This window comes from Lasioglossum baleicum, chromosome 12 (assembly GCF_051020765.1).
Source record: "Lasioglossum baleicum chromosome 12, iyLasBale1, whole genome shotgun sequence".
NCBI lineage: Eukaryota > Metazoa > Arthropoda > Insecta > Hymenoptera > Halictidae > Lasioglossum > Lasioglossum baleicum.
Window position 1 is genome coordinate 10,068,729 of NC_134940.1, and position 15,607 is coordinate 10,084,335.

The window sequence follows — 15,607 nt, forward strand, 5'->3', positions numbered from 1 at the left end:
TCACAACGGCACCGTTCCGTAGGACACACGTCGAAGACGCTAGTGATGAGTAGAAGTCTGTTTCTGTACTTTCAGTGACAGCTCGCTGGAGTGTAGCCTGAGCATCGAGGAGGGCACGCAAACCCTTCTCGCGGCGGACTCCTCGTCGAGACCTTTCGGCATGGACCTCGACGTACGGTCGAATAGGTCCAGCATCGTGTCCCAGGACGAGACTGACGAGATCCAGCACCAATAATTCATTTCACGGCACGCCTCCCACGCCTTACTTCTTTCCCCTGTTCAACAGATTTTTCTCTCCTCCTCGTTGAGACTCCTTCGGCCGAGTTCTCGTCAAGCTCTTCGCACTCCTCTCCCTGTCTCGCTCTCCCCATCATTCGATTTCCGTTTCGGCGGCGTTCTGGTCACCTGGACCGAACCATTCCGGCTGCCCTTTGATCAGTATACTTCAGGCATGGTCGGAAACTTTGTCGCAGAAGCAGATCGACATAGGAGGGTTAACTTCTCTTCGTCACTTAAAGTCTTTTAGGGCGGGGTTATAGGCGTGGCATCGCGAGGGTACAGTGGTGGGGTCGCGACGCTCGAGTCTGAGTGACTCTGACTCGAGTCTGACGCTCCTGCTCGTTTTACATTAGCTCCAGAGATAGAACAACTTAATATTACGTTTCCTGTCCATGCCTGGCGTATCCAATCAAACACAGTACAGAGTCGTTCGACGTCTCGAGGCGGTGTTATCACTTCTCTCCGATTTCTTACATCGTTGACCGCAACGATCAACGATCCTGTCTGTTTCCTTGCAAACGACCGACGCCCACGTTTAAAAACTTTAACAACGTGTGCAATCAGTCGATTTCAAGGGAATTCCTGCCGGACTGTTCGTTCCGACGTCTCTTTTGCTATCTCTCGCGCGATTGAACAGTTGTAAATACGTTGTAATAGCAGAACGTGGCCATACTCGCGACATTTTTAGTCTAAGAGCGTACCTTCCACGAGAACTCGTTCGTTTCCTCGTTATCTAGATTCCACGTTACCTTTTACGGACAGAAGCATGCTTGCTCGTGTGTGTGTGTATGAGCGCGCGCGCGCGCGTGATGACCAAAAATGCTTCCTTACGGTAGAAAAGGCAGTGTACACAAGCGACATCCGCAAATGGCAGCGTACGGTGGCTCGCGATGGATCGACTCTCTATCATCGACCAGCTTCATATCATGTAGGTAGAACTTAGCTCTGTAAGTGTTTTTTCCGTCGAGCTGTAAAATTTATCGAATGTTGAAAGTATGTATATATACGATCGTTATCGGCGCCATGTCGCTTGGAATCGTTCCAGCGACTTCCAGCCAAACTCGACTTCCGGTCTTAAAAATTCGGAACGTACTCCAGCGTTTACTAAATCATACAAGTTCCTTCGAAATTAATTTCCTAAAGATCACCGTGAATAATTCATTGATCTTCGAGAAGCAATTGAATTCTCAACTTGGTCGCTTTTCGACGACTTTCCAATATTGCCGCCGGTGGTTCATTGCAACATTCGACTCTGGAAATATCCTGCTGTAAAAGTAATTCGTCCTTAATTTCACTAACTTTCTGAACTTTATTTAATACTTTATCTCGAACATACCACAACAATATCAAACATTTGAAACATGTCATTTTACCACACACTAAAATTTTGTTTGAAAATTCAGAATTAAAGGAAAGGTACGAGGAAAATTGCTGATTTTTGCAAAATGTGTCAGGCTTGCGGAGGTCGAGGAATTCCGCACGCGTTCCGCAGTCGATGGTCGCGCGCGATCGATAGCTCGTTCTACCAGTATTACTTAAGAGTATCGCGGGTGACCGAGGAATCGTGTGCACGTCATATCCTTCGAATTCGAGTGTTTTTTCTCTAGGTATCGCCATTTTGTCGGTCGCGAGCCACCGTTCGCCGATAGCGAGCGATCAGGAACGGTTTGCCACGAGAACGGAACTCGAAGGCAGCGATTAGTTAGCGAGCTTAGGCGCAAGACAGAATCAAACAACCACGAACGGTCGGAGTCGATCGATCCTGCTTCCAGAAGAAGGAGCAAACTGGCATTTGATTCTGTTAATCCTTCTCATGAAAGAATCTTGATTAATTAAGAAAGTTGAAAAAGATTGTCGAACTTAAATCAGCTTTTACATCGAACCATTTATTTTGCCCTATCTCTTGATGTCTTCGCTGTTGAAATGTACCTCTTTGACTATTTACTAGAATAATTTAGCAACATAGTGGATTTCTTGAACGCTATGCTGTGTGTACGGTGTCTTTAAGCAACAAAATTAATTTTACTTGATCGATTAACTTTACGTAAACTGCCAAATCGTGGACGTCATACCTGTGTGATGGACCAGGCCAAAGCCAGCCAAAAATCTTGCAAACGACAAACATTTTTAGTGTTATTTGTATGAAATGAGAACTATGAAATAGTTCGAACCTAGCCAAAGATCTTGAAAAGACAAGCAATTTTAGTATTAACCGTGGTATTCGTTAACTATAAATTACACCTCGGGTCTGGACATTAAATGTCTGTTGACATGAAACTGTTACATTTTCCTGTGAAAGTTTTGTTTTCAAGGAATCACTTGTTAACAGGTTGACAGTGTCGGTCGTGTTCTTTCGGGAGAGATCGACTCCGCTCGGTGGAAGTTGACCTAAAGAGTACAAGGTAGTAGCGGTAATTGTAAAGTTTAATGGAGATCGTATGGTCGATAGGGATCTTGTTAATTTAGCTGCGCGAGCGAGCTACGGTGTATCCGCTGTACGGTTTAGGGTAAATTAGGCGACGAGGATAAATGCGAATCTCGCGGCGTCCCAGGAGCGAAAAGAATCAGCGATCATCGCGAGAAATGATGATCATCGTAAAACGGTGAATGTTTCCGGCGGATCGCTGTTCCGTGCTTTTTCCGTTTGCCGATCGCAGTAGGAGGATCCAGTAGAGGTCGAAAGTCGGCGGGGCTACCCTAGAGGGTGTCCTTCTCGCGTTTAGGCGAACTCTCCTCGATGAAGGGATCTGCGCGCCCCGCTCGATCGCGAGAAAGTAACGAGGACCGTCGTGTTTAACAATTTCTGCTCAACAATTGCGTTTCTTCGACTACGTTAGCTCTGTGTACAACAAAAATACTGTGTTCAAAATGGAATTAAACCGCAGGGGAAACGCGTGTCGTCCTGACGCACCGGAAGTCGGCGCACGTCGACGCCGGAAACGGCTCCATTTTGTCGGGAATCTCTCGAGGAATCTCCACTCGAATTTCGTGGATTTAATCGATATTGTTCACTTATCTTCTCGGGTTTGTGACGTTCAAAATCTTCTTTTCGTTATTGTATTCAAGATCTGAGGATGCTATTTAACAAAGTCATTGCAGACGGAGCTTAATCAGATCTTCCTCAAGGCTGTTTCTGTTGCAGTCTTCTTCAAAATTCACAGGATTCCTCTCGAGCTCTCCCGCGTGCTAGGAATTGAGTAATTGTTCTACTTTTTATCTTGGCCCTCGGACAAAGAGAATAATAGCTAGAAACGGGTGGTGGACCGAGGGACCTTCGATCGTTAGCCGCGCGTAATTAGTAGTGTTTTTTCCTTGAATATCGGTGTGCGTAGCTTCATCTCTTTGTCGATTGTTCATCCGGGAACCACACTCATCGCCGCCATCTTTGCGACGCGCGGCTTGGAATGATGAACTCGACAAGTCTTCTGGAGATCGTCTGTTTGGCAGACGAACCCTTATTATTCTCCAAGATCTTTCTCGATCGAAGGTGAACACTGTGCAACCAGCGATTGGGTCAACTAAACAATTCCTGCAATTTTCATGAGGGGCTCGGATTGCCCTTGGGGGCATCTAAGCCACTTAGAATCTTCCACGCAAGAATCATCACATCGTTGTTCCACCGCGTTTTATCTTCGAGTTCTCGTCACTCCACGACCCCGTGTCGCACAGGTAACAGGAGATGACCCCTTTCCGGCCTTCGTTTAGGAAAGAAAGGGGAGAACGAGGAGTACCTTGTTGGGGGATTCACCCTCGTAAACACGATCCAGCCCTCCCCTTAGCATTCACGATTACTTTTAAGGGACTCGACTACTCGACGATGTCTAAAAGAGTGTTTAAATGTTTCTACCGTTGTGTAAATAAAGCATCGGAGAGCGCATATCGTGAGAACGGTGTGAGACGAGGTGTGAGAGGGAGGGAAAGAACGGAAGAACAAGAAAGAATGAGTATGTGTGAATGAGAGAGTCGGAGAGAAAGAGCGAGAAACAAAACAACCAGAGAAAGAGAATAAATGTTTGCGTATACCGACGGGTGGCTCAATCATTTCAAATCGCGTTCCTCTAGACTCTAGAATGCTCTCTCGCCTTCGGAAAAATTGTAAAGAGCTAATTAATTAGCGCAGAAGCTTAGCTGGTAACGTTACGTACAAATTCGAGGCTGGTGATCGGCCACGGGTCGAGAACTCCGATGGCGACAATTGTATCTTTCGTCTCTCAAAAATCCACAATAGATAAAGAAGATTTCCAAATCGTACGGGAATATAAAAGGGGAAGATTGTTATGGAGAAGTTCTCGACACGAGGTTCGATCGAGTCCTCGTCAGAGCCGGAAGTCTCGCACGCCATTTTGTTGTTCGTCGCTACGAGCGGCGCCATGTTTACGGTCGGAGGATTTACGGGAAAAACACGAGGTCGCGGTGTATTATTAATTAAAACACTGCAACCGACCGGGGCGAAACGAGAAACACCACAAAAAAGGTAAAAAGAAGATACGGGAGACAAAAGTAAAAAAGAAAGAGAGCGAGGCGGTTTAAAAGAAGTGCGTCGCGTAGAAACAAAGCGAGAAGCTTCGTCGTGGACGGCTCTAATAGCCTGTTATTTTCTGAGGAACAGCATTAATTATTCCTATAGAGTCTATTCTTATAAATAATCTTTCGACTGAGTTCCCGCGTCGACCACCGGAAGTGTCCGTTCGATCACGCGCCCGAGGTTCGAGCGCGCTGTGAAACAAAAAAAAAATCGTGAACAAACAATGAAAGATGATGAAAATGAACGAGTGAACGAAGAGAGAGAGATCAAGATTTTTCGCTGTATATATGTCTGTTTATTCTTAAAAGAAATAATACGGCTAATTATATTGATTCCATTGAGAACAGAACAAAAATACAAATTATATATGTATATATAAATATAGAGACTACGAATTCACCGTTGACGAAGGGCAAAAAGCATAGAAAAGTGGACGAATAAATGGCGAAGAGGCGAGTACACAGAAAGAGAGAGAGAGAAAGAGAGAGTGCATTATGAAAGAATAAAAAAGCGGTACGGTAATTCTATACGGTATTTCGAGAAAGCACATTCGTTTAAGGAATTGTTACAGAATGATTCAAATAAATATTATCTTAAGAAGTACAGATGTAAAAGGGCGGCGTCAAGGATGGATTGTTAACGAGCGCGAAGCAGCTTCCAATCCGATCGATCCGTGTTGATTTTCTCCATCCTTTTTCGACTACTATCGTGTATCAATCATTATGTACCGATTCGTTTTATTTAATATACTGATTGTTAAGCCTTTGAATCTTGGATTTCGCTGGCGTCCTCTGCCTAGCCTCGTCCTGCTTCTTCACCTCCTTTTCTTCTTTCGTGTCGAGCACCACCGGAAGTTCACCGTCGCGAAGAAACACTGTTGTTGGCGACGTTGGCATCGTTGAGTTAGTATCTTGCAGTGATTGCTGAAAAAAATTATGCGTAAGTATCGTTTGCTTGCGCGATTTTTCTTTCTGTGCAATTTTCAACCCCTCAAGGGACCACTAAAAATCAATATATCGCAATTTGAGATAATTACACTGTTGAATTTATTGATGTTAGTTGATTGTTGGAGTTACCTGCATGACGTTTATCAGGAATAAAAAAGCAAGCAAGGTCAACGCGCTCAGTGCAGCTCCGGTTCCATCTTTACCCTTGGAACTTCTGTAAAAATTTTGTTGATTTTATTAGTTTTCTCACTAAGAAATCTACTATTTTATTATTTGTCAAAATAAAAATTTTCTGCCTACATTGCAACAAACTGGAGGGAAATAGAAATTCATTTTCTTTCTTAATATGTTGAATTGGTTGAAAATAATATAACAGTCTCTTTAAATTCTTCTAATGTCTCTATTGTTTTAAATTAGCGACAAAATCCGCTGTCTATTCATTACCAACAAATACAAGACAGGATGCATAAAATGAAGGATTAAGAAGCATTAGAAATTACAGCAGAGAACTGCAGCCATAATTACCCTCGGGAGCCATGCCACCCTCCCGATCCACTATGATGATATCCCCTGGAAGCACTGTGGTACCGATCGACTGGAGTATAGTAATCCTTAGCCAAGTTCCCAAAATTCATCAAGGACTTGAACGTCATCTCGATAACGAAACTTTGCTTGATACAAAAGGGTCACGGTCGTTGTCTCGCCTCGGCCGCGATAAATACAAACTATTTCGCAAACTTTTCGACACCCGTCCTCGGAACGCGTTTTCCTGGACTGTTCTCAACAAACTGCCAGTTCCTTCTGCTCTCTGTTACAGCCCGTAGCTCCCTTGTCGTTTCCTACTGCCACTTTGTTCACCTTTACGCTGTTTGCACCGTTTAAACACTCGTTGTCCTCGTTGGCTTACTTAATGCTGACGATCAACGAGGTCGCCGCGAATTTTGGTCAATGGTGGTTGTTCCATTGTTTCCCCAGGTGTCCGGCTAAACTAATCTGTTTTTAATTGTGTGCGACAGTTACAGACATTAGCTGAAGCCTCAGAGCAAACGAAACTGCTGGTTTATTGCACGAGAGGATGTCGAGACTCTTGCGTGCGGCTAAAAATGGCTTTCTACAGAACAATTTTAAATAAACTGTGTTTCGAAAGGGTTAGAAAATGTGGTAAATTGTTGTTCATAATTTTCGTCTTAATGAGAGAATTATAATCGTGATTTTGAAGGCGAAGATTTCTTAGTGAACGTGTTACCAATTCGATTATTTAATGATAATGAACATTATATTTTATCTTAACAATACGTCGGTCCTGTATTTATTTTTCTGCTCTGTTTTTATTTACATTCATACTAATCTTTTTTGATTTGTATACAATAATTCCATCCTTAAAAAAGGAGAAAATGTATTACACCAGTCAGAAAATTGCTAGTGATAATTCCAGAATAATAACGCGAATAATTATCGTCAATATGCACGTTTTACTAAAAACTCCCATAAGACCACAGGTGCTTAAAAGCTAATCCATTGGTGGAAAATTAAAGTGTGCTCCACCCATAATTGGTTAAATAATTTCAGGAAAGAGGATCAGAGAAGAGGATCAACATCGTCTGCGAACGAGACCGTTTTTATTAGCTTGATTGAAGTACAATCCGCGCATAAATACAGCTTACGATCTAAATGATAACGCTAACTGAGCTAAATAGAACGTGGGCTATTGCGATAAGGGTCCACCCGTCTCTGCGTATATAATTGCCTATATACAATCGATCGTTTCACAACGGGTGGCGGGAAACGAATATAGTATCCTGAGACGCTAACTCGTTCGAATCCGAGGGAGGGTCATTCAAACGACGAATCTCGTTTCGATCAACCTCTTCAACATCTTCCCACTCAGAGGAAGTCGAAAAGAATCGAACCAGAGATCCACCGAGCGCACTAACAATACCGATCCTCAATTATCCAGCTGCCCTAAGCTCGTCTTCCTCCCCGAAAGTGAATTTCTCTCTCGCAAACCGCGAACTAACTAAAGATTAAATACGAAAGGATAACTCGAGCTGTCGCGACGCGACGCTTTCGTCGATTCAGGGAGACTGCGATCATGCTTGTCTCGAGATAATTCCTAAGGCACAATTGGGATTTTTTAATGCATTTTTGTAGGCCCTTTTACAAAACTCGAATGAGAAGAGAGTGTCTTAGTTAAGATATTAATTTTTAAATAATCGTTTCCAATTCTTTTCTAAGAGTCGAGTGATCAGTCATTATTGTAAGAAATAAGAGCCAAGAATTGTGATCATAATCTCTGCGTTACAATGCGTACATTAACAAAATTCAAGCCAACAGTTTCACCAGCCATCAGCAAACAAATTAGCTGTACAGATCGACGCTCAATCTTCATCGTCGACAACCATAACCCTTCCAAGCGCACAAGAGCTCCGTCTCCCATCTCGCATCGTAGCCGGTCGAGTTTCGAGTGGTGTCTACCTCTATGTTTAGTTAGAATCAATAAATAGAAATAAATATCGTGGGTGATAGACCCGTGCGAACGTTCCTCGTGTTCGTTCAGGTCTTCGGCGTGTTCTCTGAACGTCCTCTCCGGTTTTCTCCAAAATGAACGAAGAAAAACAAGGACTCGCTATGCCGAGACTCGGAACTCAGCCTATTCGCGTGAGCATTATTTTTCCCGGCCGGGACGAACCCGTTGAACAATTTCAGATAAATTAGATCGCCAAAGTAATTATCAAATCAGTCGAGGGAATCAGCCGAGTCCGGCGATTTCTACACGATTTTCCGCATGTTCCACGTCGCGTATAAAGCTACTTCGCCGTTCTGAGTGCGATCTAAGCTTCGGGACCCTGAAGAACCCGGTCACGAAGGGTTTCGAACTTGTCAAAGGGTAGCGAAGCGTCGAGACGGGTGATTTTTTGTTGGATTCGTTCGAGGGTCCGAGCGATCGAGTCCCGGAGCTGTTCAGGTCCCTCACAGCCTAAATCGTACTCAGCGAATTGGGATTAGGACCCCTCAGACGGCGTTGCAGTTCAGGAAAACGGTCCTGCAGTCCTCGCCGCTGCGACCACGTCGACTCGCCTCGTAAAGTGCATCGAACGCCACGCCGCTCTGCCTCTGCAGAAGATAGCTCGTCGCGTACCTTCAAGAATAAAGAACATTAGCTCGCGGTTTTTGGAGTCTTCTAATTAGACTAATTGGCAGGTCACTTACGATCCGAATTGACAGAAGACGGAAGAGGTGCCCTGGGATTTTGCGACACACTCGGCGCTTGCCTCGCAGAGTGCTCGCTCTGCGCAGCCTCGGTGTCCTTCGTCCTCGGAGCGACCCACGTTGTTGAAGGACTTCAGAGATCTTACGTAGCCCTGGCGACAAGATTTTTATGCATTGATTTAAAACGAGAATTGGTGCGACGTAAAAGTATGAAGAAATTCAAACAAATATTATTTTCAATTTATTACGATCATTCGACTATCGAAGGGAATATGTCTTCTGTTTCATAAAATTAGTAAAAACTGTCTATGGATCTAATAACGTACCATGTGGAGAATTGTTCCAAGCAATTTGTGATAAAACTGAACGAGTAAAGAAATTATGCACACGTTTTAACGTTTACCTTGAGCATGGTGAGAGTGGTGACCGCAGCTTCGGAAATGGTGTCACGTTTCCCCATGGATCTGGCGGTGAGCGAACGGTGAGAGAACGAAGTCTTCAAGGCATCCAGAAGGTTCACCACTATGTTAATGAACTATTTAAGAGGAATCGAATTAGTACGAGGATCTGAGGACCTCCGCCCATGGACCCTTTGATCGCCGAACACTCTGTACAATTGTTTTAATTCGAGATGAAAGGGTCCTCGCCCCGAGAGCTAAGAGTGCAGTGTCAACACAGTAAAAGCATTCTACACGAGGAAAGCGTAAGTTTCTATTACTATGGTCCTGGACGCTTTACTGGGTTACTTTGGAACAGATCGAATTATCCGGGTCGACAAGATGGTCGACGCTGCGGCCGCTGTAGCCTGCTTTCTCGGAAAAAATCATCTCCGCGCGATCTTTACAGTCATTTATCAATAATGATAATAATAATCATACTGCAATCACCGTGTAAAATTTTGTTCGGTGAACAAAAAAATTATTTTTTTCATTTGTTTTTTCGAGCATACAGTCCGCCCAGCAAAGCGTCCAGAGCCAGTCTGGATTTGTCTTTTTACAATTTGGTTCGTTTGCGTACTAACCTCGGAAGCGTTCTTAGCCATGGAATTTATCTGACTAGGATCTCTGCCTTGTCCTAGAAACGCGCCCAGCATCGCAGCCAAAATATCCTAAACAACCGACACCAGCCGTGTGCTCTAAGTTAAAGTTCTTACGATTATTTACAAGGGAGGTGGAGCTCGAATCCCAAGCAAAGAAAGTCTACGACATAGGCATGATCGAATTTACCCTGACAGCCACTGAGCTTGCTCTTGAGTGCTCTGAGTAGGCGTGGCTCCGAGTGGGCATGAGCAGGCGTGGCCTATTGGCCCCCAATTCCACACCGCGCAGAGCAAAGTTTGCATGCCTGTGTCGCGAAACGAGCAGCCACAACGATGCACTTTCGATTCTCTAATTATACAACGCTTCTCGACTTTCAAATGACAGATCGAATCTCGCAGCGACGAATTATATCGTTTAGAAAACGTGACGATCGTTAACGTAACCACGCCCCGTGCGAGAATAATGATGGCCACCGTAATTGCTCGCGCGACGTCGTCGTTAAGGTGGGCAACCGTTCGCGACGAGAACCGATTTCGTACACCGTTGTGACTTCTTTAACGACGTCATTACATTTTTACATCTTCTCTCGTATACGCGAATACAATCGGCAACGAGACAACCGACGAGAAGTGATCCTTGAACTGACTACTTCATGCTCAGCCATGTACAATCTACTGCGAGTGCTACCGATCGAAATTAATAAAATGCGGATCTGCAGTTTCAGGGAATTTCCGTTGCCGAACAATTTCTTGCAGTTTTCAAACCGCTTCTTCAACTTCATGTTCAACTTCTTCGTAAAATGACCAATTTACAATTTTCTCACAATCGTGAATTAATTTATCGAAATGTACAATTCCCAAATTCTTGACAAAGCAATTCTCAGCAATTCTTGAAGACCTTAATGAATCCGCAATCTATTAATTGCAGCAGTCCCCGTTTAATTGACACGCTCATTCACTGTTAATACAGTTGGTGTCAATTAAACGGGGACAATCTGTACAGCGTGTCTTGTGTACTCTAAGCAGTTTGCAGAACAATTCCATAGTATTCGTTTGCTGAATACAAATATTTGATGAGGACGATTTCGTTTGATGAAGACAAACATCAGAAAATGTCAGTGAATTTGCTATGGAACGATTCCGTTGGAATCATGGATTTCTCCGGATTCTGACATCTGAGACAATGTCAATCGAGTGGATCGTATGATCAAGTCGCGCGTTGACCTACCTGCATCGTGCTGCTCTGATTGTCAACCTTGTCGATGCCGTCGACGGGTTGTTGAGGTCCACCGAGCAAAGCGGTGAGCAGTCTCAAACCCACAGATAACAGGTTGGCCCATGGACTGGCAGGTGCTCCATCATCGATATCATTTTTACTGGGCCCAGCTATGCCACCAGTTTGACCCAACAACATTTGCATCACCATGCTCAACATGTTCGACCAGGAGAAACCGCTACTGCTACCTTCCTGACGGAACAAAACGATCCACGGCTCGAAACAAAACTTTTGACATTTTTCTAAAAGTGTATTTTGCTATTTTGAATTTCCGAAAAAATTGAGGAGCTGTGCTGTCTAATGAGTTTGACTAAAAAATGTGCCATAGAAACATGCCAGAACATCAAGGTAGCAAGATGTCCCTGAAAGTTGTTACTGTTTCGACTAATCTGAATTCAGAGTCTCGTTCTAAATAAAATTCGACTGCAAGTTACTTAGAATATACCCCCAAATGTCTGAGTAACCAGTTATGTAGACTCAGACTCGAGATGAAGTTTTCAACAAAGTCTAACAAATATGAATGTTATGCTTTTCTTTTTAAGCATTAAATATAAATTGTATTTTCTCTTCTACGACATTTTTGGGGACAAAGACGTTTTAACTCACCGTAACCGTAAAGAAAATTTCACGGCAAGTGGTTAAATGATTACATGAAAGATTAAAATCAGAGACCATAACCGTTATAACCAAAAAAAAAGTCATAGAATCATAATCATTTCATCGACTAAAATCGTATTGGTTACAAATAAGAATTATAAGTAACCGAAAATTGTTTCTCTTGTTAGTAAATGTTATCGTTGAGAGAAATTCATTTCGATCACTTATATCAGTTATCAATTAGAGAAGTTGATTTCGATCGCTCATTACAGTTATTGATGAAGGAAATTTGTAATAGTCAACTTTCAAATGGTAGAAAATCAATTTAATGTGACAAACAAACAGATTTTGTGTTGTTCTTATGGTATAATAACTGTTATTTGTAACCAAAAATATAAAAATCGATATTTTTTGACGATTTTGTTCTTCGAATTTTTTTCTTTATATTTTGCGTACATTATCTTAAATTTCAATAATAATCAACTTTTTATTAATGATTTTTATCGTAGAAAATTTTAGAATAACTGTTATTTGTGATCCCTGATTAAAATGATGGAAGAAAACCAATGTATTATTTTCAAGATTATTTTGCATAAAAACCTAGTTACAAGCCAATACAAATCTTGTTGCTCGACTCACTTGAATCTGGTTGGTACTGACGTCATCCAAGTCATCCAGAGCGACCTTCTTCATAGCGTTCGGTTTCTCAGCGAACTTCCTGTCCTCCCTGACCTGCTGAGGCTGGACCTGCTGCGAGTACACCGGATGCTGTGGCAAGGCGGCAGCTTGTCCAAGAACAAGCGCCACGAAGAACAGCGACACGTATTGATTATACTTCAACATCCTGAAAACAAAAATCGCAAGCTGCCGGAAACCGAGGAAGATTCGCGAAAAGAGAAGGTGTCCGCGCCTCGGATGCTATCTCAACCGTGGACGCGTGAAAAGCAAGCTTTATGGTTGCTCTCTCTATCTTTCTCTCCCCTCGCGACGACAATGAGTCAAAAGAGAAAACAAGAGTGGAGGATCGAGGACTTGTCCGGGAGAAAATCTGGTCTCGAATGTGTCACGCGCGGAATTCATGCGATTCGATGTCGACTATACTAAACCACGCATTTATGAGCAATCCTTTCTACTAGGAGCACACTCGACGACATTTTCTCACTAGCATTATCAAAAAATCTTTCGAAGATTGAAGTATTTTGATGTTTGTTGTCTTAAAATGTTCAAATCTTATCGAACACGACGAGCTCGTAAAGAGCGAATAATGGTAACACGATTGTATAATCATTTTTTAAGGAAAACTGAACCTTGTTTTATAACGATTATAACGATAATGACGTCGGGTGTTTGATTTTACAATGAATTTACAATCTGATCTTGATCGTTGAAGACACAGACCCAATGTCAAAAATGGTCCTGTCAGTCTTAGTGTGAGATTAGAGCGAAGAAGTGTTAGATTTGACATTTGAATGTCGCGATCTTGACTTCGAGCGGCTTCCTGGAGCCAGATAAATGTACCAGAGGTACTAATTTCGTGGAAGAGGAAGGACTTGGTAATTTCTGACCTTGATCGTCGTAGAGCCTGGCCTTGGCAGTCCGGAAAATGCGAGCGACCTAGCACGGAACGAATAAAGCCGAACGAATGAGTCGCTTGAACCGGAGGAACGGCTGGAAAGGCTGGAAAGTGTGTCAGAGCGGTTAAGGTCACCCTGCCAGCACCAGGTAGCCCACTTCTCGGTCGTAGCTACCGGTTTGTTGAACCCGACAGGTACCGTTACCTGAAAACGCGGTCGCGACCTACTGTCGTCAGCGTCTTCTTCGTCTGCGATCGCTGAGAGACGACGATGGACGACCGGCGGGGAAAGAAAGCATCGAGAACCAACGAAGATTCTGGAAATCTTCCAGACTTCGATGGAACCTCGTGAGGAAACGATTTCGGACCGAAAAAGTCCACTCACTGGAAGAAGACTGTTCCGGGAAAACGGATGAAAAAGGCTTCACGCTTCGAAGATAATGGAATTGCTGCATTGTTAGTCGGCGAAAACGTTCCGCTTTGAGGACTAAGTATTCGGCTTTGGTAATCGCCCAGATTTCCCGGAACGAGCCCAATTAATTTGACGAGCCTGTAATGAGTTGACAATGGCGACAGAATTTTTTAAAAATTTTTGCCAAGAGATCAAAACGTTAGAAATTGAAGTGTTTCAGTCTAATCCTTTCAAGATTGCTGGTAGTGAATTATTAATGGTAACACACAATTCTAGAATCATTTTTGTAGAAAGACTCGAGATTGAAGTATTTTATTTCGAAATTGCTATACATAGCTATTAAAATTTGCAAGAGCAAAAAGATTCGAAGGGAAATTGAATTTTGAAGTACCTATAGCCAACAAATATTGATGAACCAATTTCAGTGTAATTTTTCTACGAATAATAGAAAATTTGGAGTTCGGCGAGCCCCTGATGACTTAATAATGGTGATACGGCCACGAAATAATTTTTATGGATAGACTGAGGTGTTCAAAAGTGAAACAGTTAATATCGCTTTGAAGTTTTTGCCTGCGACTGTAATGGAACGTTATTAGAACCGTATTAGAAGACTGGAGGCGTAGCTCAAAGAGCGACGCGCCTCTCGAAAACGGTACACGCGTGCCGGAAAAATCACGAACGATTTCTAACTGTACCCTGACACCTGCGAAAGGTATTTTCTAGCTGTTCCGGGCTCGTTCCCCGGCTTGGCCTTTTGTGAACGTTGCTCTCGACGCAATTGGCGAGCTGGGAAGATCGCACGTTCTCTAACAACAGTAATTCTACACACTTCCCTCGTACCACCAAAACTTTAAAAGCAAACGACTAAAACTTTCAAATCTTTGCACTCTGAAATTATCACCAGAGTGTGCTACTCACTATAAAACACTTGCAAACAATTAATTAACAAGGTATCATTACCTCTTCTAAACTATCCAAATAAAATGTCCTCGTCGTTTCAGGACCGAATCGTTAAAATTTTCTACAGTTCACGTAAAATTTGCGTTTTCCGCACACGTTCCTCTTGCGAAGAGGCTAATCGAATGAAGTACGAAAGCAAAATGCTCTACCGAAGCTAGAGCCACTGGAAAGGAAAAGTTTTCGTTGACTTTCGCTCTACTTACGTGCCCAAATCCAAGGGAAGAAATTAGGGAAGGGGTGTCACGACAGTTCTGAATGAAAACGAGGACTTCCGGTTCGCCTGGCGGAGTACTCACTTGCTCACTTCCAGGTAGACTTCCTTGACACTGACTCTCAGCTCTGAAGATGAAATTCCTCGCGGGGCCTGCTATATAGCTTGCGGTGCCACGTGGGGGTAGGCCTCGCAGCCAATGACTACGCGGCTTTGGCACTATTTTCAATGGAACTGACCAATCCTGTGTCACCGATCGGTTGAAGGTCTACTTTTAAAACACTTTTCATCGGGAGCTTTACGGTCCCTGATGGTTGCGACGTATTTTTCTCCGTCTAGATCATACTTCTGTGGCTGCTTAGAAAGCTGACGAGAGTGCTGAAGATCCTGTTCATATTCGACCCGCTGTCGATCTTGCAGCGTCACTTCTATTTCGATAGAGACTGAAGACTTTCTTCTGATTGCGAGCCAGCAACAAAAATATAATCTTCTGCTCATTAATTAATACTGCTCAAGTGAAGAAGAACTCGAGGGCAATCAACGTTTCATAGTTCTTTTCACAGAAGGAAGGGCTGGAA

The 15,607-nt window shown here is 43.2% G+C and overlaps 3 protein-coding genes across 11 annotated transcripts in view; 1 reads left to right on the forward strand and 2 right to left on the reverse strand.

Annotated features, from left to right (window-relative positions):
- The window catches only part of LOC143214261 (uncharacterized), a 39,242-nt gene extending 33,669 nt beyond the window's left edge, over nucleotides 1-5,573 (forward strand). For 3 of the 5 annotated variants that reach the window (XM_076435056.1, XM_076435052.1, XM_076435053.1), the window contains exon 10: nucleotides 76-5,573. In XM_076435056.1, coding sequence (XP_076291171.1) covers nucleotides 76-235 — 160 coding nt within the window. In that variant the 3' untranslated portion in view covers nucleotides 236-5,573. Of the gene's footprint in view, nucleotides 1-53 lie in introns of all 5 variants that reach the window. The other 2 variants (XM_076435054.1, XM_076435055.1) reach the window with 2 other exon arrangements.
- LOC143214283 (uncharacterized) lies at nucleotides 4,047-7,240 on the reverse strand. The gene is made up of 3 exons (XM_076435107.1): nucleotides 6,277-7,240; nucleotides 5,881-5,965; nucleotides 4,047-5,727 (listed from the first exon to the last, which is right to left on the reverse strand). Exons 1-3 carry the CDS (start codon nucleotides 6,402-6,404, stop codon nucleotides 5,542-5,544), a joined length of 399 nt encoding a protein of 132 aa, XP_076291222.1. The 5' UTR covers nucleotides 6,405-7,240; the 3' UTR covers nucleotides 4,047-5,541.
- A 111-nt stretch (nucleotides 7,241-7,351) lies between these two features.
- LOC143214276 (uncharacterized) lies at nucleotides 7,352-15,273 on the reverse strand. Of its 5 annotated transcripts, none has more exons than XM_076435091.1 (7): nucleotides 15,115-15,273; nucleotides 12,513-12,717; nucleotides 11,229-11,468; nucleotides 9,983-10,069; nucleotides 9,365-9,496; nucleotides 8,962-9,113; nucleotides 7,352-8,890 (listed from the first exon to the last, which is right to left on the reverse strand). In XM_076435091.1, exons 2-7 carry the CDS (start codon nucleotides 12,714-12,716, stop codon nucleotides 8,764-8,766), a joined length of 942 nt encoding a protein of 313 aa, XP_076291206.1. In that variant the 5' UTR covers nucleotide 12,717; nucleotides 15,115-15,273; the 3' UTR covers nucleotides 7,352-8,763. The 5 variants fall into 5 exon arrangements, with proteins under 5 accessions (XP_076291206.1, XP_076291209.1, XP_076291210.1 ...); XM_076435094.1 differs by having other exon boundaries at nucleotides 15,022-15,170; XM_076435095.1 differs by lacking the exon at nucleotides 15,115-15,273 and adding an exon at nucleotides 14,819-14,966.
- Between the last annotated feature and the right edge of the window lie 334 nt (nucleotides 15,274-15,607).